At 43.8% G+C, this 27,552-nt stretch overlaps 1 protein-coding gene and 1 long non-coding RNA gene across 2 annotated transcripts; one reads left to right on the top strand and one right to left on the bottom strand.

Annotated features, from left to right (window-relative positions):
* The first annotated feature begins 1,221 nt into the window (after positions 1–1,221).
* LOC133966540 (uncharacterized) lies at positions 1,222–20,654 on the top strand. The gene is made up of 17 exons (XM_062401523.1): positions 1,222–1,417; positions 2,347–2,616; positions 2,720–3,138; positions 3,235–3,277; positions 3,647–3,919; positions 4,535–4,936; positions 7,009–7,281; positions 7,389–7,655; positions 10,084–10,428; positions 10,963–11,214; positions 11,725–11,973; positions 12,282–12,401; positions 12,524–12,539; positions 12,632–12,723; positions 12,840–12,884; positions 13,351–13,413; positions 13,651–20,654. Exons 1-17 carry the CDS (start codon positions 1,222–1,224, stop codon positions 13,659–13,661), a joined length of 3,336 nt encoding a protein of 1,111 aa, XP_062257507.1. The 3' UTR covers positions 13,662–20,654.
* A 4,440-nt stretch (positions 20,655–25,094) lies between these two features.
* On the bottom strand, positions 25,095–26,475 carry LOC133966464 (uncharacterized). The gene is made up of 2 exons (XR_009923952.1): positions 25,956–26,475; positions 25,095–25,411 (listed from the first exon to the last, which is right to left on the bottom strand). It is a non-coding gene; the product is annotated as an uncharacterized LOC133966464 (long non-coding RNA).
* Between the last annotated feature and the right edge of the window lie 1,077 nt (positions 26,476–27,552).

Raw genomic sequence — 27,552 nt, 5'->3', positions numbered from 1 at the left:
TGGCGGTAGGTAACGTGGGTTACACAAAGGACATTTTCAGACAAAGAGATTCTTATCTCGTGGTTCTGGAGCCAAAGGGCGTCGAGATGCATTCAGGCTCTTTTAGACTAGATTCATCCATGTAACATGAAATATGTGAATGGAGGTCGGGACGTATGTAAAAGCAGGTTGAGGAGAAAAGAGAGAGAGAGAGAGAGAGAGAGAGAGAGAGAGAGAGAGAGAGAGAGATCAGAAAAGCTCTGGAAACATTGACTTCACCACACAGTGCACTGATCTTTTGAAAGTCTCTGTAAACTTGGTCGGACGGTAACAGTGAAAACGTTCGACACAGCAACGGCTGCTGAAACTGAAATGTCTTTATCTATTTGCAGAGGTAACCAGACGCATGTATTCTGTTACATGAACTTTAATAACTTTTATTTTAGTCTAAATTGTGATTGTTGGAGAACCGTTAGAAAGTGGAAACTATATTTTCCTTGAATTTATTATTTGAAGCCCGACACATGAAAAAAGACCAATTTTACACCTGATTCATTGATTTATTTGCCAAAAGATAATTTGATATAAGAAAAGTTGATTTAGAAACGAATGAAACATTGTGATGATCTCATGAGAATTATAGACTTTAAGTTACAGGTTGTGAATATTGTCCTGAAGATTATCAGAGAAACAATCATCTTATCCACATGAATTCAAATAAATGGATCAAACTCAGTAGATCACTGATATTAAACTTCTTTGATTCATTGAGTTATTGATTCTCAAGACATTTCATACTTTTGTACAATTTCTTTGATGGGTAGTTTTAATACTACTGCTCATACTCTCTTTTACAATATAACAGTACTTACTAACATACTTATTACTAGAGTCTGTACTGTGTTAGATTATTTACCAGGGTTATTAATGTCTGATGAGATACCACTGTTTCTTTCAGTGCTGAATACACTCCTCTCCTGTGGACTCACTGAATGTGAGTCAGCTCTTTTCTTTATTGATCTCTATCTTTATTAATATGTATATTTCATCCCATTTTTCTTCCTGTGTGTTGTCACTAAGATTAGTGAGTATATGAATGAACTGAAAACTTATAGAACAAAACTCTGGTTGGTATTTCCTCTAACTATGTTCTGTTTGTGCGGGGGGGTAGATGCTGAGCTGACCTTTGAACCCAACTCAACCACTCTATATTCTGGGGAGCACGTTAATCTCACGTGTCACATGAGAGAAGCAAATGTCAGTGAGTGGTATTATGAGTTCAAGTGGAACGACAAACCACTGGTCCCCATCACTCCCAGTAACGTCCTCAGGATTCCAGAGCTAACGCCCGACAGGAACGGGGATTATCAGTGCATCGCTCACCACAACAGATCAGAAGAGAGCAAACAGAGCAACAGGGCCACTCTCTCTGTGTCAGGTGAGATATCCAGAGTCATCGTCCCCGCTGGGAGCTTCACCCACAGACATGTGGAGACACAGGACAAAGAGACACCAGTAAAGACCTTCACAGTAACTTGGACAGTAGAAACATGAAGCTTATTTTCCACATGGTGTCGACAGCCGGACAAATCCAGGTTTCTTCTTCTGAATGCGTCGTTCAGTCTCCACAGTCAAAGCTGAAGAAGCTGATCTCAGCTCCTGACGTCGACCTTTCACACGGACAGAAAGTCAATCACATCATTCACTCACTTCACTTCAGCTCCTTGTTTGACTCACACATTATAAAAACATGGAGGAGCAGAGAACAACTGATGCACACTGTGTTTACTCAATTATATATGAGGAAAATATACATTTATACTACATGCACTAACTTATACAATAATCATGATTGATTTCTAATTATATAGATATTATAAGTTGTTATTTTAATAGATATATACCACTTACCGAACATAAAAAATAAAATAATGTATTGATTTCTAATTTACTATGAAAATATAGATTTTTGCTATTTTAATGGATTAATACTTAGATACTGAATTATTTAATTTGATCATGAATTGATTCCTAATGGAAGTATTATTTTATCCATGTATACTATATAACTACACATACTTAATATAAAATAATCATGAACTGATTACTAATGAAGATATTATGTTTTGTTATGGTAATTATTAAGACTTCATATATAGAATTATAAAATAATGATGAATTGATTCCTTATCAACATTGAAAAAATTATATTTTTTAAATGTTCTTTAATACATTTATACTACTACAGATTAATGATGAAGATATAATATTTTTTCTAATTTAATAGATGCTTCACTACATGAACTGAGTTTCATAAAGTAATAAGAAGGATCCTAATTAAAGATGTGAATATTCTTTCCTGAGCAGCACACAGACCCAGAGCCACAGTGAGAGCATCCAGGACGTCCATCCCAGTGGGCGGCTCTCTGACTCTGACCTGTTCTGTGGAGCAGTCTGCTGGTTGGAGCTACGACTGGTTCACACGTTCCCCAGACGCTGAGGAAACCGCCATCGCAACAAATCCTGTGCACAACTCTCTGAGCATCTCACAGGGAGGCAGCTACTGGTGCAGGGGGAGAAGGACTCACTCAGATTTCTTCTCAGAGAAGAGTCACGTGCATCACATCGACAGAACCTGTGAGTAGCAGGCTTTCATGACTGGCTACGATGAAACAGAACCAGTCAGCAGCAACATTAACCAGTTCTCTCTGTTGGTTTTATATTTGTGTTGAATGTTCAGTGTCCAACAGAAGCTTTGTCGTGCTGCAACACAACTGGACTCAGATATTCAGCGGTGAGACGATCTCTGTCAGGTGTGAGATCCAGGGAGGAGGAGACACCCAGTGGGAATATGAATGGAGGACAACAAGCTCCCACCAACCAGTCACTGGTCCAAACACAGCTCCCACACACAGTGAATACAGGCTGGGCCCTGCCTCTGTTTTCCACAGTGGAGAGTACTGGTGTAAGGCCAGAGCGGACTGGTATTCCTCAACAGAGTGGAGTGAGGCCTTCCAGCTGAGAGTAACACGTACGTCCAATCATCTTTCACAACCTCCACGAGGACGTTACGTCTTCACCTCTTTCTATTGGTTGTTCTTAGCAGGACCAGTAAAAACTACTAAACCAATTTCTGCCCAATCCCCAGAAAGCATCTGGGTGGGGACCTGAACTGGTTCACATGTAAACCAGCTAATGTGACCCAAATACCTTAAAACCAACCTGGGTCTTTCTGGCACACATCAGGTGCTGTAGGCAAAGTGTGATCTGGATGTGGACCTCAAGTGGTCCATGAATGGTGAACATGGCTCAAACAGCACTAACACATGGGGGCCACCTTCGGCCCTTGTGGTTGACACACGGTATTGCTACGGCTCATCTGTGGCCCGGCTCTGGCAAACAGCAGTGGACTGCCCCAGTGCCATCCCTCCATGAGGTGTGTGGGCTGGATGCCAGAGTGCCAGTGTGGGCCACATCTGGGCCTGAAGCATTGAGCTATGTGGGGATCAATGAACCTTTTACATGTTGAGATTCATCGTTAGACCTTTTTGTCTTATATATTCTACGATCAGAACTTTGTCCTCTACTGAGTGAAGCTCTGCTTCATACGCTTTAATCTTTTTATCTCATTTATTTGTCTTTCATTTTCTCTCACGCACTTTGAAAGCCGATAAACCCAGGCCCAGGCTGACTGCTGATGACACAACCATCACAGGAAAGGGAAGCGTAGCACTGACCTGCTCTGTGGAGAACGCAGCTGAGTGGAGATACGACTGGTTCAGAAGAACCTCAGCCTCCTCTGCAGCTCAGATCCTAAGATATAATGAAACAGATGATGAAATCAGCATCTCAGAGGAAGGCATCTACAGCTGCAGAGGACGGAGAGGAGACACAAGCTTCCTCACAGAGGACAGCAACCGAGTCACAATAGAGAACAGAGGTAAGAGTCCGTTTAGAAATCCAAACACTAGTTACCTCCTGTGGAGGTTATATTCTGTCCCTGGACGTTTCTTTCTTGATTTGTTCGTCAGCAGGATTACACAACAACTACTGGATGGATTTCAAGAAAACTTGAGACAGAACCAATGAGATTTAGATGGAATCCAAACATCCAGACTTTCTTTAACATGTAACTTTAACTGAGCAACAGCGCCCTCTGCAGCCACACCTGATATGTTTTAATAAGTTCAGAGTGTTATGAACTGATCTCAGTTCAGCTTCACTCTTCAGCTGCAGCTGGTTGTGTCTGTGACTCTCAGTCAGTTCTTCTCTCAGGAGATGGAACCCACTCACCAGAGTCACAGAGAACAGACGCTCAGGGAGAGAAGGAGGAAACTTTCTCCTCATTAAGACAGAGAATCATTACATTAACTTGGAAGCTGCTGTTTCAAGGTTAAGAAGTTGCAAAGTGTTTTTCTTTAAGATTGTGTGATTCTTGTTTGATTCTTTCCCTGATGAAGAGATGAGAGGACTGGTATCTGTACAGTTTGGTGGAGGGAGGAGCTGTACTGAGCCATTCTACTTTCTTCTGTTCTCTGTTTCTATTTGTGATCAGTTTCCCACAAGGCCTCTGTGGTCCTGCAACCTGACTGGTCTCTGGTCTTCAGCGGTGAGAGGATCACTGTCCGGTGTGAGCTCCCTGCAGATGAACTGACTGAGGTGGAGTATGAATGGACCAATCCCACAGATGAACTGACTGAGGTGGAGTATGAATGGACCAATCCCACAGATGAACTGACTGAGGTGGAGTATGAATGGACCAATCCCACAGATGAACAGACTGAGTGGGAGTATGAATGGACCAAACCCAACTCAACTTCGGCTCCAACACACAATGAACACAGGATTGTCAATGTGTCCTCGTCCGACAGTGGAAGCTACAGGTGTTTGGCTAAAGACAAGAAGAACTTGAATTCCACGACCGAGTGGAGCGATGACGTCACATTAACTGTTTCTGGTGAGAAAGACAGAGTTTTGAGAAACTGGCAAATGTCTCCTTCAGTTTATGTTCATATGCGCTGATAAGAAATAGAATACGACAAAAAAGTAACGAGGGATGCACCGATTCAGAAGCTGAACATCTTACCGATATTTATCTCGTTGTTGCGATCAGCCTGTTGGCGAGTAAGATGACGTTCACCGATGTTTAGAGGTTATTCTCATCTGGGAGGAAACGAGTTGTTGTGCAATAGTGCTTGAAAAGAGTTACCATAGAATGGTGTGCCTTTAGGCACTCAATAAATTTGGTTATCAAAATAAAATGTAAAACATTAATATTTAAAATATGAATATTAAATCATAACTTTAATTGGTTAAAGTTCTCGCGGGGCACCACCCTTCATAGAAGGGAAAAGATAGCCAATTTATTGATTAAGATCAGTCTCATTTAGATCTAGTTCAATTAGAAAATCTCAATATTTAACCATTAAAGATTATATAATGAACAATGAAGGTTATGGAGTTATTGGCAGTGTAACGGTTGGCAAGATTCACTTATGCAATATTAATGACAGAACATTTGTGAAAGAAGAACATTTATTATTAACATAATAAAGTATAAAAACGCAAGTTACTAAACAATCAAACTAACTAACTAGGAGGTGTGTGAGTGTGTGTGTGAATGTTAATTAGCATGCTTTAAAGAATGCTCCCTAAGATAAGAGCCCCCCCTTCTTCTGAGGTTGCCTCACGGCACAGGGGGAAGGTTTAACTAGGTGAGATGCTATGCGTGTCTGTGTGGATGTTAATCAGATAATGATAGTCAGGGACAAAGCCTGTGGCGAGCCTAACTATTTACCTTCCTTTAACTTATGCCTACAACGTCAGAGCATATATCAAACTTATAAACACACATCGATCACATAAACAGTCTTGCTTAGCGTAGCATAATTATTAAGCCCAGATTATGTTACCAGTCCGAGGGAAAGAGGAAAAGAAGTTGTGGTCGTAGAGTTCTGCATTCGCGATTCTGTCGAGCCGTGTGCTCAGATGCTGGTTGAAGTTTTCCTGCAGGAAAACTTCACAGGTCTTGGACCAGAGTGACCAATAGGAGTTGACCCTGGTGGCTCTTGACACCTTTGTGTGATATTGCCCAGACCCCAGGACATGCAGCATCCTGTTACATCCTCTGGGAAACTGAGTTCCTTGACTTTCAAAGATCAATGGAACCTGTTGCATCTTGGGGGATTGAGTCCACTCCAGCACATGCAGCATGTTTGTTACAAGTTTGACTTAGAGGAGGCCTGTGGTTTGCACAAAAACCATGTCCCAACAGAGTGCTGTTCAGAATCCAAGTCAAAACATCCTGGAGACAAACGATCTGGGACCAAGGTCCTGGCGATACTCGACCAATCGTGAGTCACGATGTTTCACCAGGTTTTTTTAACGTCAAAAACTAATTCAGTTCAACTCAAAACTTGAACATACAGAACATCAGAGGTACAAGAACTTCCTTTCCTCCTGAAATATCTGACCTGTACTGCAGCCAGCCACCAGGGGGCGAGCTCACTGCTGTGGAGCTGTGATGTGGTCCATCTTTATATACGGTGGATACTCAGCACCTTTAGACCAGATGGATGTGGTCCACTTCAGGCAGTGATGCTGCTCCTCTAGCTTTCCTGTGGACAGAATGGATCTGAGCCTAAACTCGTCCACTTGTTAAAGAGCTAATGTGGTCCAACCATCCCAGAACCCACCTGGGTCTCTATGGTAAACATGTGGTGCTCTAGGCAAAGTGGGATCTGGATGTGAACCTAAAGTGGTCCATGTGGTGAATATGGTCCAAATAGATCCAAACGAATCTGGGCCACGTCTGGCAGCTTTGGTTGATGTACGGTACGGCTGTGGCTAACTTGTGGCTCTGATGTGGCAAACAGGTGGTATAATCTGGACCAAACCATTCTGTGCTTCTGCTTTTACTGCTGTTTTAGTTTGTACGACTGCAGAAGACTGAAGGAGACACATGTTCTACTCATTTCATTCAACTCACATGAAATGGACTAAAAGCCAAAGTGTTTTTAACATTAACAGAAAGACCAGCGGCTCAGCTGAGTGCTGACCACAGAGCCTTTCCAGTAGGGGGCAGTGTGCTCCTGACCTGCTCCGTGGGCCCAGCATCACCTGGATGGAAGTATTACTGGTACAGAGGTGAGAAGACCTCGGAGCCCCTGACGGATGAGGACTTCAAGTCACATGGACAAAGTGCTAGTGCCTCACGTGAAGGACTGTACTGGTGCAGAGGAGGAAGAGGAGATCCAGTTTACTACACCCAGTACAGTCACCCAGTCAGGATTCATGGAATCGGTGAGTGAGGAGAGAATCCATTCTGCGTCCATGATGTTTGTTGAGATGACGTAAAGGTTGATGCTGATACAAGCTGTGATTCTGTCTTTACTGGTGAATATGAACAGTCCACAACAGAGCTGCTGTGACTCTTCAACCCAACTGGCCGAGCAGATACAGAGGAGAAGCCGTCACCCTGAGGTGTGAGATCCAGGGAGGAGACTCTGAGTGGGAGTATGAATGGACAGCAACCAGCTCACGTGCACCCCCCAACACAAAGGAGTTCAGGATCAGTCTGGGGTCAGATCTGAGCGGCAGCTACTGGTGTCAGGGCCGACTGAAAGGTGCATGGCAGAACTCAACAGGATGGAGTGCTCCCCTCACGTTGTCTGACGGTGAGTCAAGTCATATGTTGTGCAATAGTAGGAGTAGATTTGACGTTGGCTAATTATTAATAATCATGAAATATGATTATTAAAATAACAATTATTTAATAAAAATAATCAAAAATTATAAAGCTATTAATTAAGAATAGTAAAACAATTAATTAGAAATGATACGGTTATCCATTAATAATAGTTAAAATAATTAATGAAAACAGTTAAATTCTCAATTAAGAATAATACGATCTGTAATCATTGCTTATTGTCGCGGGGCACCACCCTGGTTACAGGGACCAACAATTCAATCTTTAAATATCAGTCTCAAATGATATAAGTTATATTAATAATCTCAATATTTAATATTAATGATTATATAATAAACAATGAAGGGTTTTAAGTTCGAGCACAGGCTATAGTAATCCAGCTGTATTCACATACATATGCACAAATAATCACAGAAATACAAATACTTTAATTACAAAAGTATTTATTAAAAAGGGAAATAAAGTTAATGTTATTTCAATGATTGTTCATTTAACAAACTCCAATATTTCAAAGATGACAACGGCAGCAGCACTTATCACAATTGTCACACATGTAATACGGAGTATCTGTGTGTGTGTGTGTGTGTGGTCGTGTGTGTCTGCCTGTGTGTGTGTGTGTTTGTAAGAAAGAAAAGGGGGAGTGGCTATGGCGTAATGACGAGGTCACGTGGTGACGTCCTCTAGCCGAATTCAAGGTGATGTTACATTCACGTACTTTAAAGATGGAGGTTACCTAAGTGAAGCCACGTTGCGAAAAGCAAGATGGCTACCGGTCACAGACTTTAAATAAAGGAATTTTTAAGACAAAGAGATTTCGTGGTTTTGGCGCCGAATGGCGTCGAGATGTATAAAGGCTCTTTAAATCTAGATTTCTCCATGTAACATGAAATGTATAAATGTAGGTCGGGACGTGTGTAAAAACAGGTTTAGGAGAAAAGGAAGAGAGAGAGAGATCAGAAAAGCTCTCAAAAATATCGTAAGACAACTACTAGCGAAGCAGGCAGTCCAGTTACGTGAGATTTATCTTTTAACAGATGTAAATCTCTGCACAATATCTCTGACGGTAACACGCAAAAAGGAAGCGCCGGCTCTGTACCGCACGCTTCTCAGAACACAGTAGACAAAGGAACCGGATGTGACGTCTCTAGTTTTACACGGCAAAAAACAGATCAGCGATCTACAAACAAACATACAATCAAACAAATGACACGCTAAGTATTTAAACTAGTTCTCTGCCCAGACAATTAATAAGCCTCTTTCTGTGACCTTCACGGTGTTGCATGCGCGTGTCGCGCGGATATTCCAGAAGTCCAGTGAATAATCGTGGCCGCTCCAGCTCGATGGCGCCTCTGTCGCAGCGGCGTCGGCTGGGCCGAATAGGAGCGGACAGCGAAGTCTTTGTCTCGGCCGGCGAATGATCTTCCTGTTGCGCGGCCTTTTCAAGTTAAAAACAAAAATAGTCTTTCAAAATAAGTGTTGACTTAAGATAAAAGAAAATAGAAGCTAGAACAAACTTTTGTGGATGTCGCCCCCTTTAGAGCTGGAACATCTTAGAGACCACTGAAGGGCCCTGGTCGAAGTCCTGAGCAGGGAAAATGGCAGCGATTATTGATGTCTCAGTGGTTTTATTCTACCTGAGAGGTCCAGCCTCCTTGAGGTGCTGGTCATAGGATGATGCTGGCTTTAAGCCAATTGAGTGTCAGAGTTGGACCTCAGTGGGCGGGGCTTGGAACTCAGCGGGGGTCCTAAAGGCTCTTCAGGACATTTTCCAACCACCAGGGGGAGATTCTTAGGCCTGCTGGAGAATGTTTTCCCGCCAAAAGTTTACAACCCTTTGTCCCACCATCGGCTCCAGTGTCTGGTGCTCACCCTCTGGACTCTGGTCCAACACATATTTAGTATTAAAATATAGGTGTTTAACTTTAAATATTACAAAGTTTCTATGTGTTATATGCACATGTACAAAAGAGAAGCCAAAGTATCCCAGATACCAGCCATCTTTCACTTTTCAGGTCAATTAGAGCCAGAGTCTGTGAAATCATGATGGAGGTGTGGAGCTGGGGTATCGAGATCCCGCCCCTTCCGTGTGCTCGACCAATCACGAGTCAGAGTCAGCTGTAAATCAGGATGTGTCACTGTTTTTATAGCATCAAATAACTAATTAAAACCAAACTGATCAGAAACATGAAGACGTGAACAAACTGAATTGAAAGAAACCATGGTTGACATGTACTGCAGGCAGCCACCAGGGGGCGGTGTTATAGTTTGGCTTCACTTTTGGGGGCAGTCATGTCGATGGCTGAATGTGAAGCATCCAGAAATGTCATTGGTTCCAAAATGAACATCTGTAGACAAACATGAAGACGTGTTTCTGTTGTGACGATGTTCTGTTTCAGCGGCTGCACCACCACCTGTCCTCACTGTGTCTCCATCATGGCTGACTCCTGGAGCCTCAGGGACTCTCACCTGTGGGGGGGTTCCACATCCGACTGCAGGGTGGAGGTTCTACTGGTACAGAGCTGACCCCATTAGTTTGGATCCAGTCCCCAGATGTGGTTGGAATGATGTTCACACTCCTGAGATCAGTTATGAGCTGCTCCCAGGAAGCGACGGAGGAACTGAACAAAACTCCTCCGTCATCCAAGGCCTGACGGAGTCAGCAGGTTATTCATGTCGAGCTGGAAGAGGAGACCCCGTGTTTTACACTGAGTACAGTAACACAAAGTGGGTGTGGCCTGTAGGTGAGTTTGTTTCTTTCTCTTGAAGCAGATGTTGTCCCTTCAGTCAGTCAGTTACTTGGGGAACTTTACTTTGGCTGGTTCCTCCAGGTAATTCACTTTTAGAGGTCATAGGTCAAAGGTCAAGACAGATACAGGGTTAGAGAGACAATCTGAAGTTTATATTGATCAGAGAATCATTCCCCAAAATCTAATGTCACATGAAATTATTCTTTGTGTGCATCCTATAGGACTGACCTGAAGGTGATATTATTTATGATCATATGCTCGGACTGACATCATCATGATGTCACTGTGATGTCACTGTGATGTCAACAAACGATGTCGTCCTTCTGACGTTTCCTCTGTAAAATGACTCAAAGCCTAAAATGACTCTTTAATCTGGAAACATTACAAATGTATTCTGGTAATATTATGACCTGATTCCCAAAACAAGAAGTGACTGAGATGGAGTCTCTGCTGATGACTTCACGTCTTTAATGCTCAACTCATTTAAACCATTAGTTTCTGTTTCACTCTTCATGTCACGTTTTTCAGATTCCAACTCGTCAGTGTCTCTCACAGTGAAGCCGGACTCAGTGCAGCACTTCGATGATGACAACGTCCGTCTGACCTGCGAGGGAAACTCTGATGAGTGGAGATTGTGGATGTTTACTGGAGAAGTAGAATTGACAGAGTGCAAGTCTCACAAGACAATGACAAGCTTCTCATGGAACATATATCTTCCTTCTGGAGTTTACTGGTGTGGATCTGGATCAGAGATCAGCAACGCAGTCAACATCACGAGAGGTTGTAGTTTTTCATTGAATCTATTCACACTGTGCATGTTTCCAACATCCCATAATGTGATTTAAAGGTACAGTAGCTGAAAGTGGGGAGCACTGCCTCCCTTCACTGCTCCTGCAGGAGCTGCACCCCCCACATGTACCAAGGTGCATCACATCAAACATGATCTCTGGATGAAATTCACCTTCTTTATTTACACAACCACACGTTCAACAACCAGAATCAGCTGTGAGAGTGTGTCTGTCTGCGTTACACAAGCACACATCACGTGACTGTGTGGACGCCACAGCCCACAGCGCCACCCGGAGGCTGTTTCCCTCTCTGCACTCAAGAGGGAGGTCTTTTGGTTGGAGAGCAGGACTTATTGATGTCCCATTCAGATTTTGGGATGCTCTCACTCTAAACCCTGCGCTCACACTCACCTCTCCCCTGCTTGAGCTCAGATGCCCTGTTTATATACGAGCTGAATTATCAGGTTGTTCACATTGTTGATGGTTTTTTAATTGTTTACAGTTCAAAGTCCTGATGTTATCCTGGAGAGCCCTGCCCATCCTGTGACTGAGGGACAGTCCGTTACTCTCAGCTGCTCATTGTTCGAAGGAAACTTCTATTCCAACATCTCTTTCTACAAAAATGGTGATCTCCTCCAAAGTGATATCAGAGGGAAAATGGAAATCTCAGCTGTGTCAAAGTCAGATGAAGGTTTCTACAAGTGTGAAAATTCAGGAGTCTTCTCACCAGAGAGTTGGATGTCAGTAAAATGTGAGTGTGATCAATATGAGGTAGAAAAGGAGTCTCCAGGTTGAGAAGTAGATTCAAAACTTTTCTACTCAGTATTTTCACTGAGACGGTTTCTAAACACCAGGTCCTCTTGATCAATACACTTATAAAACTTTTCCACTTATTTTTAAAGCTGGAAACTTTTTTTGCACATATTAAAATATTTCTTCAACTACTAAACTTAATCACACAGTTGTTTTTTTTTCAAATCAAAATGTCTGAAGTGTTGGTTCTATATTTCTCTACGTCATGGATCTTTCTTTGCTCCTCACTGCTCCTCGTCTGATCAGTGACTCCTGCAGCACCTCCCTCTGCGTCTCCTGTGCTGCTGGTCGTTGGGCTGGTTGGAGGCTTCACACTGATTCTCCTCCTCTCACTGCTGCTGTTGTGTTGGTGCAGGAATTCAAAGAGTGAGAGCTGCTCTGGTTCATTTCATTTAAATCAAACTCATTCAAACTATTGTCACGATAGTCATGGAGCAGGGGTTGAAAAATAAAATCATGTAACGTGATCATTATTGTCTTTTCCACAGATCTGTGTCGTGACAGGTTGGTTCCACTCTCTCTTGTTTCATCTTCAACAAAACATCAATACTTTACTTTTTCTGTTTCATTCACTTGTGATTGTTTGACTGTTTAAGGCTCAGCCAGTCTCTGAGAACCAATCAGAGCTCTGACCCAACTGTCCAATACGATGAAATCCAGCTGCCAGTGTACTCGTCTCTTCTCCACGGTCAGCCGTCCTCCTGAATGCCTTCTCAGATATTCCTAACTTGATGCTTTTCAAAAGAACCTAGTCACAAAGTTTCAATTACATTTCATGTTGATTTGATTTTTTTTGACTCGTAGGTGACGACTGCATCTATGACTCAATCAGAGGAGACACGGAGGAAGGTACAGTGTAAAATGTGTCTCCTGCAGAGAAGTCCTCAATGAAAAACCTTCTGGTTTCAGGTGGACGGGCAGAGGAGGACAGAAATGTCCAACACGATGTCATGACATCACTACACACACGTGGTTTTCCAACATCTCATTTTGGTCACATGGTCCAAAGACAGACATTTGGACTTTTCAGTTGAGTCTGAAGCAGAGTTACAGGTGGAAGGTTCCTCAGACCCCGCTCGAGACCAATGCACCAGAATGTAGTCTGACCCGGATCAAACTGAACCAGGGATCGGTTTTGCTGCATTCACATAATGTTTGAACAACAAGGACGTTCATTTGCATTGGACCACGTGTGGAGCACCTGAAGCTGGTGAAGCTGGTTGTGATAGAGATATTAGAGTGGCAACGAGATCAACTACATGAATCAAACAGTGGTTCTCCACCTTCTCAAGTCGTTTCTGTCTGATCTTCACAGGAACCCGAGGTGATCCAGAGGAGACGTCTGACTACGTTAATGAAAATCCACATTCAGCTTCAGGTACAAATATTAACAACTGGCTGTTCAGCTACTGGCTCATGTGCATCACAAATAAACCTCAACTGAAACTCCATCATATCATTATTAAATACTTCTTGTACGATAAGTATACAGTTCAATTGGTGTCTCACATTTCAAATCCTTTGTGTAAAACTATGAATGGCCTTGATCATGTTGTGGTGTTGAAGTATCAAGTGTGTACTTTAGTAATTTATAGTTATTGTCACTTTGTTTCAGGAGGACTATGAATGGTTCATCTTCCAGAAAACAAGAGCATGAAAATCAACATTCATCCTGAAACACCTTCACATGTTAGACTCACCAGTTTTGTAACTGTCAGGCCTGGACTAGAATGAGGACTCAGACGCAGAGGATTCACGTGCCAGCACACTTTATTGAAATCAGTTCCTCTATGCAGAGTGACAAAAGATCGGGCTATGAAAAAACTCACTTTATCTATTCTTAACACTCACTAGAAAAAAGGAGGTTATAAAACACAATTCGCTCCCGAAGGAGGTCAAAACAAAAGGCTATGGCAGGAAATCAAAAGCGCTCCCGAAGGAGGAAAACCAAACTATGAAAACGGGACAAAAGAAAAGGCTCACCTAAAAGGAGGCTCAATAAACTAACCAACTCTCTAAACATAAATCACTCCAAAAGGGAGGAAGAAAAACAGATTACCAAAACAACACAAAACGAAGCTAAACTAGAAAACTTTAACAAACCAAAAATCACTCTCAAGGAGGAAACAGAAAACAACTCACGCGGCGTAGTAAAGATCAAGGCAAACACGACTATGGCTGTGGACAAGGGCTTAGGTTCACGAACAAGAACGAAACACTTCAGCACAAGACAAAGGGGAGACGCAGACTATAAGCACATGAGGGTGAAGGGAACAGGTGGAAACCATCCGGAATCAGTGACACATGAGGAAGGGCAAGTGACCTGACACGAGAGGAGAGTTAGGATTTCAAAATAAAACAGGAAGTTACGAGACAGAAACCCCAAGACAAGACAAACCTCACTGCGGTGTGACAGTACCCCCCCCTCTAGGGCCGACTCCTGACGGCCCAGGCCGGTCAGGGTGGTCCCTGTGGAAGTCTCTGATGAGTGTAGCGTCGACAATGTGACGAGACGGAACCCACTGCCTCTACTCAGGACCATATCCTACCCAGTCCACCAGATACTGTTTACCTCGGCCCCTTTTGCGATCTGCCAGCAACCGCTTGACCTTGTATACCAGACCGCCTTCAAACACTTCTGGGGGTGGCGGAGGGGTAGCGGCTGGAACCATCGGGCTCTCCTTGGCAGGCTTGACCCGGCTTACATGAAAGGTAGGGTGAACACGGAGGGATCGGGGCAGGCGAAGGCGAATTGCTGCAGGGCCGATGAGCTTGGTGATGAGAAACGGACCCACGAACTGCGGCGCTAGTTTCTTGGAAGGGACCATAAGGTGTAGATCCGTGGCGGAGAGCCACACTCTCTGTCCTGGCTGGTAGTTGGGGGCAGGTCGTCTCTTGCGATCTGCAGTCTTCTTGACTCTGTCCCTTTGGCGAATCAATACCTGCGTGGCGGCTGCCCAGATGCGGTGGCAGCGGCGAACCATGGCATGGGCAGAGGGAACAGACACCTCCAACTCGTTGTCTGCAAAAACAGGGGGCTGGTAACCAAATGCACACTTGAACGGTGACATACCAGTGGCCGAGGTGGGCATACTCGACCCAGACCAGGTGTTTGCTCCATGTGGAAGGATTCTGAGAAACCAGACACCGGAGGCCGGTCTCTAGTTTCTGGTTTAGGCGTTCGGTCTGGCCGTTGGCCTCCGGGTGGTGGCCAACGGCCGGCTCCGTTGAGCCGGCAGAACTCCCTCCAGAACCGGGAGACGAACTGGGGACCCCGGTCTGAGACAATGTCTTTGGGAAATCCGTGAACCTTAAAAACATTGTTCATCATGGTCTCCGCCGTTTCCTTGGCGGAGGGCAGTTTTGGCAGAGCAATGAATCTAGCCATCTTGGAAAATCTGTCCACCACTGTGAGGACAGTGGTGTTACCTTGGGAGACCGGAAGCCCCGTGACGAAGTCCACTGAGATGTCAGACCACGGTCTGGAGGGGATGGGAAGTGGCTGCAAGAGACCCATGCGTGACCCGGAGGACGTCTTGTTCCGGGCGCAGACCGAACAAGCCTCTACGTACTCCCGGACCTCCGGTTCCATGGAGGGCCACCAGAACCTCCAGGAGATAGCGAACATCGTTCTTCGAACCCCCGGATGGCAGGAAAGCAGCGAGGTGTGTGCCCAATGGATCACCTGTGGGCGTAATTCAACCGGGACAAACAAACGATTCTCTGGGCACCCACTAGGTGATCGGGCCTCACCATTAGCCTGTTTAACCTCATTTTCTATCTGCCAAGTCAGTGCTCCAACCACACAGGTAAGTTGGAGGATCGTTTCTGGGTCCTTGGCCACAGGTTCGGGGTCGAAGAGACGAGACAGGGTGTCTGGCTTGACGTTTTTGGACCCCGGCCTGTATGAGAGAGAAAAAGAGAATCGCTTAAAGAGTAGCGCCCACCTGGCCTGGCGAGAATTGAGTCTTTTGGCTTTCTTGATTTTTTCTAGATTTCTATGATCAGTCCAGACAATGAACAGATGTTCAGCCCCCTCGAGCCAGTGTCTCCACTCCTCCAGTGCGAGTTTGACCGCCAGCAACTCCCGGTTACCAACGTCGTAGTTCCGCTCCGGACAACCGCCGTGACAGGAAGGCACAAGGATGCACCTTACCATCCTGCTCTGACCGCTGGGAGAGGATGGGGATGATACCACGAACTGTCGTTGAGGGTCTGGCAGGGTGAGGATGGGAGCCGAGGTAAAGCGGTGCTTGAGGATCCGAAAAGCAGCATCAGCTTCAGGAGACCAGTGGAACTGCACCTGTGTGGAGGTAAGAGCATGGAGAGGGGCCGCTATTGCGCTGAAGCCTCTGATGAACCGCCTGTAGAAGTTAGCAAACCCAAGGAACTGCTGAACCCTTTTGCGGCTATCAGGTGTAGGCCACTCGACCACAGCGCTAATTTTAGCCGGGTCAGTCTGCACTCTTCCAGGGGCTACAATGAAGCCCAGGAAGGAGACAGTGTCGGCATGGAATTCACTCTTTTCTGCTTTGACATATAGTTTATTTTCTAGTAGTCTTCTCAGTACCTGAGTTACATGGTCATGATGTTCTTTCAGGTCAGAGGAGTAGATAAGTATATCATCCAAATACACATACACGAAAAGGTCAAGAAAGTCTCTTAACACGTCATTTATCATCACCTGGAAAACGGCAGGAGCATTTGTGAGACCAAAAGGCATGACCTTATACTCATAGTATCCACTGGGTGTATTAAAACCAGTCTTCCACTCGTCACCTTCTTTGATCTGCACCAAGTGATAGGCGTTGCGAAGATCCAACTTGGTGAAGATCTTGGCCTGTTGAAGCTGGTCAAACACGGAAGACATAAGAGGAAGTGGATATCGATTCTTTATCGTGATGTCATTGAGTGGGCTATAGTCAATGCAAGGTCTTAAGGAGCCATCCTTCTTCTTCACAAAGAAGAACCCGGCTCCGGCCGATGATGAGGGGCGAATCAGCCCTGCTCTCAGGGAGGTCTCGATGTACTCCCGCATGGCTCCCCTCTCTGGCCCAGAAACTGCGTACAGGCGGCTCTTGGGAATGGTTGAGCCCGGAATCAGCTCAATGGCACAATCAAAGGGTCGGTGAGGAGGAAGTGAGAGGGCCTTAGTTTTGTTAAAAACCTCTTTGAGATGGTGGTAACAGGAAGGCACGGAGCTCAGGTCCGGGTAATTGGGATCTGCGACGGGATTGGCAGAAATCAATTTAATGTTCGGGACTCCCTCCTCTCGAACCGAGAGGTTCAAACAGTTGCTCTCACAGTCCCCTCCCCAGCCCAGGATCTCTCCTGTTCTCCAGTTTATATGGAGATTGTGCTGACATAACCATGGCTGTCCTAAAATTAGAGTCTGTGACGGTGACTTGAATACATAGAAGCAAATGTTCTCCTGGTGATGGTTAATGCACAGTTTGACAGGTGCTGTGATATGTGTGATAGTAAAAAGTTCCTGTCCATTAAGTGCTTTAGCTCTGATGGGCTTAGCTAAAAGTTCTGTGTGAAGGCCCAGTTGTTCTACTAGTTCCCAGTCCATCAAACTTTCATCAGCCCCTGAGTCGATGAGCGCCTTGAGTTCAGTGGTGGTGTGGTGCATTACCTGGACGGTCGTGAGAGTATGTGAGGTGATGCCAGAACCCTTGAATTCACCAGATGACCGGATTCACCGCAGTAGAAGCATCGGCCCTCCTGCAGACGTCTCCGTCGTTCCCCGGGTGTTAGTCGAGCTCTTCCTAGCTGCATGGGCTCTCCCTCTTCCGGAGGGGAATGATGATGTCGCTCTGGCGGTGATCGACGGGTGGTAGAGCATCCTGGTGCTTGAGTGCGTAGGGGTCTCTCCATCGTTGTGGGTCTCGGGAGACGTTGGTGCCTAAGTTGACGGGTTCTGTTGTCTGTCCGGATTGCAGGTGCGATGAGTGAGTCGAGATCTGTAGGTAGGTCCAAGGGAACCAGAAGGTCTTGGATAGGAGCTGCCAGCCCCTTCAAAAACACGTTGTATAAGGCCGTTGCGTTCCAGCCACTCTCCGCCGACAAGGTGCGGAAACGGATAGCGTAATCACACACGGAGTCGCTGCCCTGTCTCAGCCCGCTCAGCTCCCCAGCCCTCTCCCGGTCGTTCGTTACCGGGTCGAAAGTCTTCCGCAGCGCCGCTTCAAACTCTGTGAGGGAGTGGCAAACTGGCGAATCCCGGGCCCACTCTGCGGAGGCCCATGCCTTGGCTCTTCCGGTAAGGTGGGAAATCATAAAGGCGATCTTGGATCAGTTAGACGGAAAAGCATGGGGGTTTAGTTCATAGTGTATGGAGCAGTCTATGAGAAATGTCTTACATAACCCCAGTTCACCAGCGAATCGTGCTGGTGGGGCTAGCTTGCATCCTGCTCCAACGGCCGGCCCAGTCAGGACGGGTACCACGGGTGTAGCAGCCGCTACTACCGGAGGCTTGGGTGCTGTAGTTGCCTGCACTAGAAGATCGTGCAGGCCCTGAAATTCTGTAGCGAGAAGCCCCATATGGGATGCCATGGCGGTTTGGAATTCCTCCTGACGGGAGAGCCGGGCTTCTTGGGCTCGCAGGACTGCCGTGAGTTGTTCCATCCCTGCTGAGTCCATACTGGCCAAAGTGTAATGTCAGGCCTGGACTAGAATGAGGACTCAGATGCAGAGGATTCACGTGCCAGCACACTTTATTGAAATCAGTTCCTCTATGCAGAGTGACAAAAGATCGGGCTATGAAAAAACTCACTTTATCTATTCTAAACACTCACTAGAAAAAAGGAGGTTATAAAACACAATTCGCTCCCGAAGGAGGTCAAAACAAAAGGCTATGGCAGGAAATCAAAAGCGCTCCCGAAGGAGGAAAACCAAACTATGAAAACGGGACAAAAGAAAAGGCTCACCTAAAAGGAGGCTCAATAAACTAACCAACTCTCTAAACATAAATCACTCCAAAAGGGAGGAAGAAAAACAGATTACCAAAACAACACAAAACGAAGCTAAACTAGAAAACTTTAACAAACCAAAAATCACTCTCAAGGAGGAAACAGAAAACAACTCACGCGGCGTAGCAAAGATCAAGGCAAACACGACTATGGCTGTGGACAAGGGCTTAGGTTCACGAACAAGAACGAAACACTTCAGCTCAAGACAAAGGGGAGACGCAGACTATAAGCACATGAGGGTGAAGGGAACAGGTGGAAACCATCCGGAATCAGTGACACATGAGGAAGGGCAAGTGACCTGAAACGAGAGGAGAGTTAGGATTTCAAAATAAAACAGGAAGTCACGAGACAGAAACCCCAAGACAAGACAAACCTCACCGCGGTGTGACAGTAACAGCTCATTGGAAAGAACGACTTGATCTGGATTGAATTTCAGTATAAATGAAAAAAGAAATGTTGTGATATTTGCTTTTGTGTTTACGTTCAATATTTCAATTGGCTGATATGGGCCTTTTAAGATATGCTCCGATATGAAAAGGTTTATTTTACAGGATGAACAATGTGCTTTATGATTATATTTTACATGGAACTTTTTTTGTCTTAATTCAAGTTCTATATATTCTGTCGTATTTGTGTTTTCTTTCAATTTATTAAGAATATTGTTTTACTTAAGCTTTAATTTGCAATTTCATACACAAGTGATGTTTTTTACTCCTTGATATCAGTATCTGCATTGGCCCCTAAAAAAAGTTTATTCTGTATATTTTTGCCGCCATCATGCAACAAAAGTTTGAATGCAACCTTTGATGTTTTCCATTCATACGTATAAATATGTATTTTTTATTATTCACCAATGACTCAATGGAGGACGATGTCAGAAAGGACATCGTCTGTCTGTGGTTATGTTCCATATACAGTCTGTGGTGATGTTCCATATACAGTCTGTGGTTATGTTCCATATACAGTCTGTGTGTTATGTTTCATATACAGTCTGTGGTGATGTTCCATATACAGTCTGTGGTTATGTTCCATATACAGTCTGTGTGTTATGTTTCATATACAGTCTGTGGTGATGTTCCATATACAGTCTGTGGTTATGTTCCATATACAGTCTGTGGTTATGTTCCATATACAGTCTGTGGTTATGTTCCATATACAGTCTGTGGTGATGTTCCATATACAGTTTGTGGTTATGTTCCATATACAGTCTGTGGTTATGTTCCATATACAGTCTGTGGTTATGTTCCATATACAGTCTGTGGTTATGTTTCATATACAGTCTGTGGTGATGTTCCATATACAGTCTGTGGTGATGTTCCATATACAGTCTGTGGTTATGTTCCATATACAGTCTGTGGTGATGTTCCATATACAGTCTGTGGTTATGTTCCATATACAGTCTGTGGTGATGTTCCATATACAGTCTGTGGTTATGTTCCATATACAGTCTGTGGTTATGTTCCATATACAGTCTGTGGTTATGTGTGATTATTTCCATGGCTCATAATTCTCGGTTTGATGAAAACACTCGTCTGCAGACAGTTTTGCTTTTTATTTTGAAATGTGATGAACTGTAACAGATTATAATTCAAACACATAATTTGATGTGTTCTTTCTTTTATCTTCATTAAACTTTGAAATCCCAGCTGGACTCTGTCGATATGTCCTGTTTTATTTTGAAATCCCTCACCTTACGTGTCCTCAGTGTGACTTCCTGTCTGAGTGGGAGCTGGTTTCCTTCTGGTCCACCAGTGTCTCCTCAGCCAGTTGCTCATGTCTGCAGTGGTCAGCTGGTCTCTGCCCAGTGAAGCTCTGCAGCTGATGGATGTTTCCTCCACATGACGTCTCTGCTCTGACGATGACTCCGGCTTTCAAGTGAAGACAAGAAGGTTTGTGTTTTATTGTGGCAGGAAACTCTTCTGTTGAACATTTAAACCTTTGTCTCAGTGGGAATACTGTTCTCCCACCTGCAGGTCTCATCATCAGCCACATGGGGGCGCTGCAGCTTTTGATTTGATCTATGAATTATCTTCTGCAATAATCTCATCAAACCTTGATGATAAAGAAATGGAATCGGTGATTTTAACCAGATTCTTTATCATAAACAGCTGAGATCTGAACTGCATACAGCTTATCTTTTATTCTATGTAAGTTGGAGTTGAGAATTTTACTTCATCAATTCACCTTGAGTTGAATCATTATTATTGTGATTTCTTGATATTATCATTAGTTTGTTTCCCCCCTCATTAAATCAAGGTGGCCTGGTGTTTGCTAAACCACTAAGAGAAATGAACTGGTCACCATGATGGACCCTTTCCACATCAAGTATGGACCAGTTCTGACAGCTGGACTGAGTCTGGCCTCAATTTCTATTGATATACTAAGTCAAGCATTAATACTGATTTGTTTAGGTAAGTAATAATATACAGAAGCACTTTAACCTCTCCTCATATATGTGTGTGTGTTCAAGTGTCAGTTTAAAATAAATGTGTTTGATGGAATATGAGTCAGTTTTACTTGTACAGTGTGTATATAAGTAGAACTCCAGTGATCCAAGGTGTTTAACAGGAGGCACCATGAGTGTGGTCCTGGATTTGCCCTACACTCTGTGTATCTGGATCTCTGCTGCAGTGGTCCTCATCTACCCTCTGCTGGGAGGTCTCTACTCTGTGGCCTACACTGATATTATTCAGCTTGTTCTTATATTCATTAGCTTGGTGAGTTGCTGTTCTTTAAGGTTTTATCAAGTGCTGGAGTCCTTGTCCATTACTTACATTTGTATTTGTCTCTGCAGTGGCTGTGTGTTCCCAGCGAGACACTGTGTGTGTGTGTGTGTGTGTGTGTGTGTGTGTGTGTGTGTGGCGACCCCGCCCACTCACTCAGAAGATGGGTCAAAATGTCTCTTTTGATATTAAAGGTTTCATACCCTATACATGGCCTCACAAACAGGGGCTCGCTTGTTTGCGCTGTTTATTCAGTTTAACTCAAAGCTCACTGTGGGTCTGTCCGAGCAGGTGGGCGGGGTCGGAGCGCCGGGACACACACACACACCCACACACACACACACCCACACACACACACACAGACGGGCTGAAGAGCCCCGGGGGGGGCGACCCCAGTGTGGAACCGAATGTGTATGATGTATTGGTCGTTTTTGTGTCTCCTGTGGCAGCGGTGTCCTTCACTTTTAACTGTCCTCTGGAAACACTTCCGTTGTGTTTTCTTGTCTATTTGCTACGCGTTTCTGTAATGTGTTGTGTTGTGTTGTGAAATTGATGAAGATATGTTCTTACATTGCTTGTGTTTTGTCAACTTGCATGTGTTTTCTTAAGTTGCTGTTCGTTGAGCTCTCAGGGCCACCGTAGGTTGAAGCTGTCACATGATTATCTTTATTGTGAAATCTCATGTTTATCAGTTCCAGCTCTCTGCTGCTCCCTGCTGGAGACTCATTATATCTGCATCCAGATCAGTCCAGTTTATTAAAGGTTTTACCAGAGGGGAAGTCAAAGGGATTTGAATGGTGGAATACAGGATATATAACTTCTGTATCAATTTAAATCAAATGGTATAAATACATTATAATGAACATCCAGTGGATCAGATTTCAAAAATACTTTTATTTGATAAACTGCTAATTTCCTAATTTTGATCAAAGCTGTTGAATATTAAACAGGAATGTAATCACTCTCAGGTTTGACCAGCAGAGGGCGCCAGAGTTCACTAAATCCCTGTAGTAAAACCACCACAGACAGAAACAGTGATATTACAGTGTGTAAGATTTCACATGAAGTTGGTCACAGTTCAACTGCATCGCAGACATGTGACATCATCATTCTTCATCTAAATGACCCCTGGTCTCGTTCTGAGGAGCTTCATGTCCCCTCAGCTCAGCTGGTGTCTCGTCCGAGTCGTGATGTGGGAGCTGGACCCGTTGAACCCTGAACGTCTCCTGGATCCTGTCCCACAACTCGACTGTGACCTCACAACCTGCTGAAAACCTCAGGTTCATTCTCAACGCGTCTTTGAGCTGAACGAGTTTAACGAGTCAGCGACGAGTGAACTCATTAACTGTAAAACACACAACTCACCTCCACACAACCTGAGGCACACGATGTACCACCTGCAGCCGGGACATTTCATTTACATCATAAAGATTCCTGATGTGATTTACAACACAGCTGATGATGAACTGTGAAAGACAGAGACATGATGATACTTGACCTTTGACCTTGATGAATCCTGAACTCACTGGTCTTTACGTCCTCTGCTGGTTCCACATTAAGATGAACCAATCAGAAGTTCCTCTCTGGACCAAAGTCCAATGATTTGCTCTCCTGAAACCAAACAGTGTTTATGATGAGCAGCGGATTTCTCAACATGTGTTCGTTGCTGAGGATCAGACATGTGATCTGTGTGATAATGAGACAGTCGAGCGGCTGTCGGCCTTAAACTGACGGTATTTACACAAGTGTGTCTGTCTGTGTGTGTGTGTGTGTCTGTGTGTGTTAGTGTGTGTGTGTGTGTGTGTGTGTGTGTGTGTGTGTCTGTCTGTGTGTGTCTGTGTGTGTGTGTGTGTGTGTGTGTGTGTGTGTCTGTGTGTGTCTGTGTGTGTGTGTCTGTGTGTGTGTGTGTGTGTGTGTGTGTTGGTTCACTCAAGGTGAGTGTGTCGCCGTGTATAAATGGACAACAGATAAAACTGCATACGTGTCGTGCTTCACATGTCGACCTCATTCCCCCCCGACGCTGCAGCAGCTGTTTGAGTCAAAGACAAACGACTTTAAGTTTTGTATTTAAAATGTTTATCATATTCAAAATAACTCTCTGGGATCAAATCAGCAGCTCAACACACAGAGGTCATTGCTCATTTGAAAATAAAGACAGTGAATAAAACAAGACTTTAATAAAATCACGGTTGTGTTTATAAAACTGAAATCAAGGCCTGAGCTCATTTCACAAATGATTTGATCATATACATATATACTTATATATAATTAATCATATATTATATGTGGAGCGGCTCTTACAGCAGCTGTCATCAGCGTCTGTCAGTCGATATCATGGCCTCGTGTTTTATTTAGACTTTATTACATAAGATGAATTCTGACCTTTGAGGGGGGGATGTCCTTCAACACCTCCGTCCAGTGACTGATGCCCCCCCCCCCCCCCCCCCGACCTCCGGCTGACACTTTCCACCAAAGACTTTTATCAAACTCCAGATTTCAGGATGTGTTTGAGATCCAGAACAGAATGTGACAAAGGTTCTGGAGGTTAAAGTAGAAACAAGAGAAAGAAGTAAAAGTTCAGGTTGCATTCCAACCCCCAGGGGGCGCTGGAGCTAACCCTCTGCCCCATGTCCATATACATTAGTGACAATAATAATAATTAATAGCAGCTCTAGACACAGAAACTAACCCCCATATTGCCCTGTCAAAGCCCTACGAGACGATTTGTCATTTGGCTATACAAATAAAATTTGATTGATTGAATAAGAGTCGTGATCCTCTCTGATTTTGAAAGGACGGAGTGTTTTTACCCTGCAGCGAGTTGAAAACCTGCTCGGGTGTTTTCACTGCTTCACGCTCATCAAACCTTTTCAGCTCTGACACGACAGAGGATGAATATTTCACATGTTTGTGTTTGACGGTTAATAGAGTGAAGTGGTTCAACCTCAGGCACATGAAGATCATACTTCACATGAGAACTGCTCTGGGAAACAGTTCTTTGTCTAAATACATTTGGCTCCTCCCTCCCACTCTGGTTGATACAAGGTCAAAGGTCAAGTCCTTCTGATCAGATCCAGACAACAAAGCCTTAGTTAAAGCAATCAGCCCCAGATTCATTCAGTTGTACAGGAAACAGCATCATCAAGGTTACATTGTATGAGATTCAATCATAATCAATCAAAGGGGAAATTAACATAATCATATTGTGGTCAAATGTCACATTTTCCTGACAAATCAAAATCACAATCAAACCCCAAAAAACAGGGAATAAATAAATACAGAATATTTACAGGACAGAAGAATCTCACAAGTTTACAGTTTCTGTTCAAAAGATTTGTTAAAATAAAGAGAAACAGAAGATGTTTAAACCAGGGGAAAAAGATTTATTTCATCCATGTGACTCCCACACTAAATCAATACAGTTTTATTTGAATAACATTTGTTGCTAATAGCAGGAGTCAGCTGTCAATCATTTGTATATCATCAACTAACAAATTAAAACCAAACCGATCAGGAACAGTGAGATAAGAACGACCTGAAATGACAGAAACCATCTTTTAACATTTATTTAAGGTCTGCTTTCAGTTTAGTCCATGTCCCGTCTGCTAACATGGAGGAGGAGGGGTCATGACCTGTGCTGCTTCACTTTGGGAGCGGTCACGTCGTCCATCTTTAGGATCTGAGAGAAAACCCAGAGAGAGAGCGGAGGGTTGTTTAAAGTGCTTTAAGGACATGATGTGTTTTCCACAGATGAACAGTTTAAAGTCCACAACAGCTGGTTAATATTTTTAATAATGTTTATGTCCAAAGAGACAGAGACAGAAAACAAACACACACTTTTTTTCTGTGAACTGAAGATAAAGATGTGAAGAAACTCTTTAAATTCCCCTGAATTAATGCAGCCCCATTACCTTGTTATTAAGTCTCAAATTAACAAAAAAATCATAATTCATAAGTTTTATTGAAACGCAAACAGCAGCAGGATTAGAGAAGATACACACGATACTTTGAAATATAGACAACCTTGACAATGCAGCAGCAGAACTGAGAGGAAAGTTGTGAGCATGATTGAAAAGTCATAAAGTCCAAGATTCTGTAATTCAACAGGTGAAAGTTTATCAGTTTTTTTTATCTGAGATCAAATCAGAAAAGAAAATGAGACAAACCTGAAAAATCAACATTAACATGAACAAATCTGCAAAAACCCTCAAACCTATAAATACCTGAGCGACTGTTACATCTGTGAGAAACACGACGCTGACTCAGCAAACTGGGTCAAGCCGTCCAGAAATGATTTATCGTGAAAGTGATTCTATAAGCAGACCTGAGGTCAGTGGAAGGACTTTGACCCGCCCTCATTCGGTATCAGCTCTGAACCTTGAACAACGCCGTCCCCTGACAAACGGCAGGCAGCGGTCCACAGCACGTCTGAGGACTGTGAGGGGATAGAAATATGTATTTTCTTTTAATGCATTAAGAAGATTTCCTTTTTTTGGTTTGTTATGTTTTGCGGTCAGAGTTAATAAAACACATGATTCTGTCTCGTTGCCACAGATCTGATCAATCGGAGCTTCACTCGTTTCATTCTGTGTCATCACATGTGATCAGAGCTGGACTCTCACTGCTCCTCGTCGATAAATCCATAAACAAAAAACAAGATAAAGTCTGTGCCAGTTTAATTCCACATGCAAATTACCTAGATAATGAAATTATATTTATGAATCTCACCTGAAACCTTTTTGATTCTAGATAATAACTTTCAATCAAATCTTTTACTCCCAGAATCCGGTCCTGGTTCCGCAGCATGAGACAGAGGAGTTCCACAGGGGTCTGGTTCTGGTTCTCTCCTCTTTACATTATTAACCTGGTGTGGTAACAACTGTCTCTCAAGACTGTACACGGATAAACCTTTAAATCTATAAATGTATTATTATTCCTCTTCTGTCTTTAATAACAAACTTAACAAGTTTAGTTTTGTACCAAAGAGTTTTCCTCCAAAACAGTTTTCACACTTTTCTACTTGTGTAACTGCTGAGACAATAAAACATCTTGAATGTCACACACACACACACACACACACAGACACACACAGATTTTAGAGATGATTTGAATTGCGTGGCTCCGGCTGGATCTTCCCTCTGAGCACAGACTGAGACACTTGGAGGGATCAGGTCTATTTTTGCGTTCAGTCTCGGGTCGGTCGGACATTACATCGCTCTGCTGGATCTCAGCCCTCATGAGAAACCCAGAGGTCACGTGACAGCTGTCGGCCAATCAAGCACCAGATACACTCTGCTGATCCCTTTTGTCTGTGGCCTTCGCTGGCTGCAGCGTGGACGCTTCCAGCTGGCAACCAGGAAGTGATACGGGCCAAAGATTCACACACACACACACACTACATATTGTACCGGATCATCTGTCTGAATGTATTTCAATCTGCAAAGTAAGTAGCATCTACAGTATGATATAAATACTTAGATATTGAATATTCAAATACAAGTACCTTGAAAGTCACAGTGCAACATCAATAAAAAGTGCCTCAGCCCAAGTACCACTGGTTTTTATCGGTGACTCTGTAAACTGGGTTTCCTCAGCTTTTCCCGGATCAGACATAATTCCTTCTTGTTGCAATGTGACAGTTTGAGACCTAGAAATAATATTGATTTGTGTTTTTAATCTTTACTTTTGCAGCTTATCAACCCTGTTTCATACATTTCTGGTTTAGCAATATGTGCTCAGGCAGAGAAGGTCAGAGGATTTCAATCCAAAGAGAAAAGAGAGGATCTCCTGGACACTGAAACCAGCACGGTTCCAAAAACA

The sequence above is a fragment of the Platichthys flesus genome, chromosome 12 (assembly GCF_949316205.1).
Source record: "Platichthys flesus chromosome 12, fPlaFle2.1, whole genome shotgun sequence".
In the NCBI taxonomy this organism is placed as follows: domain Eukaryota; kingdom Metazoa; phylum Chordata; class Actinopteri; order Pleuronectiformes; family Pleuronectidae; genus Platichthys; species Platichthys flesus.
Note: the sequence above shows the minus strand (reverse complement) of the source record. Positions and strands in the feature narration are given on the sequence as shown.

Coding starts and splice junctions, on each gene's coding strand:
- LOC133966540 (XM_062401523.1), top strand. CDS start 1,222: ATGAGAGAAGCAAATGTCAGTGAGTGGTATTATGAGTTCAAGTGGAAC. Junction 4,937..7,008: donor CGTCACATTAACTGTTTCTG/GTGAGAAAGACA, acceptor TAACATTAACAG/AAAGACCAGCGGCTCAGCTG. Junction 11,974..12,281: donor GAGTTGGATGTCAGTAAAAT/GTGAGTGTGATC, acceptor TCGTCTGATCAG/TGACTCCTGCAGCACCTCCC.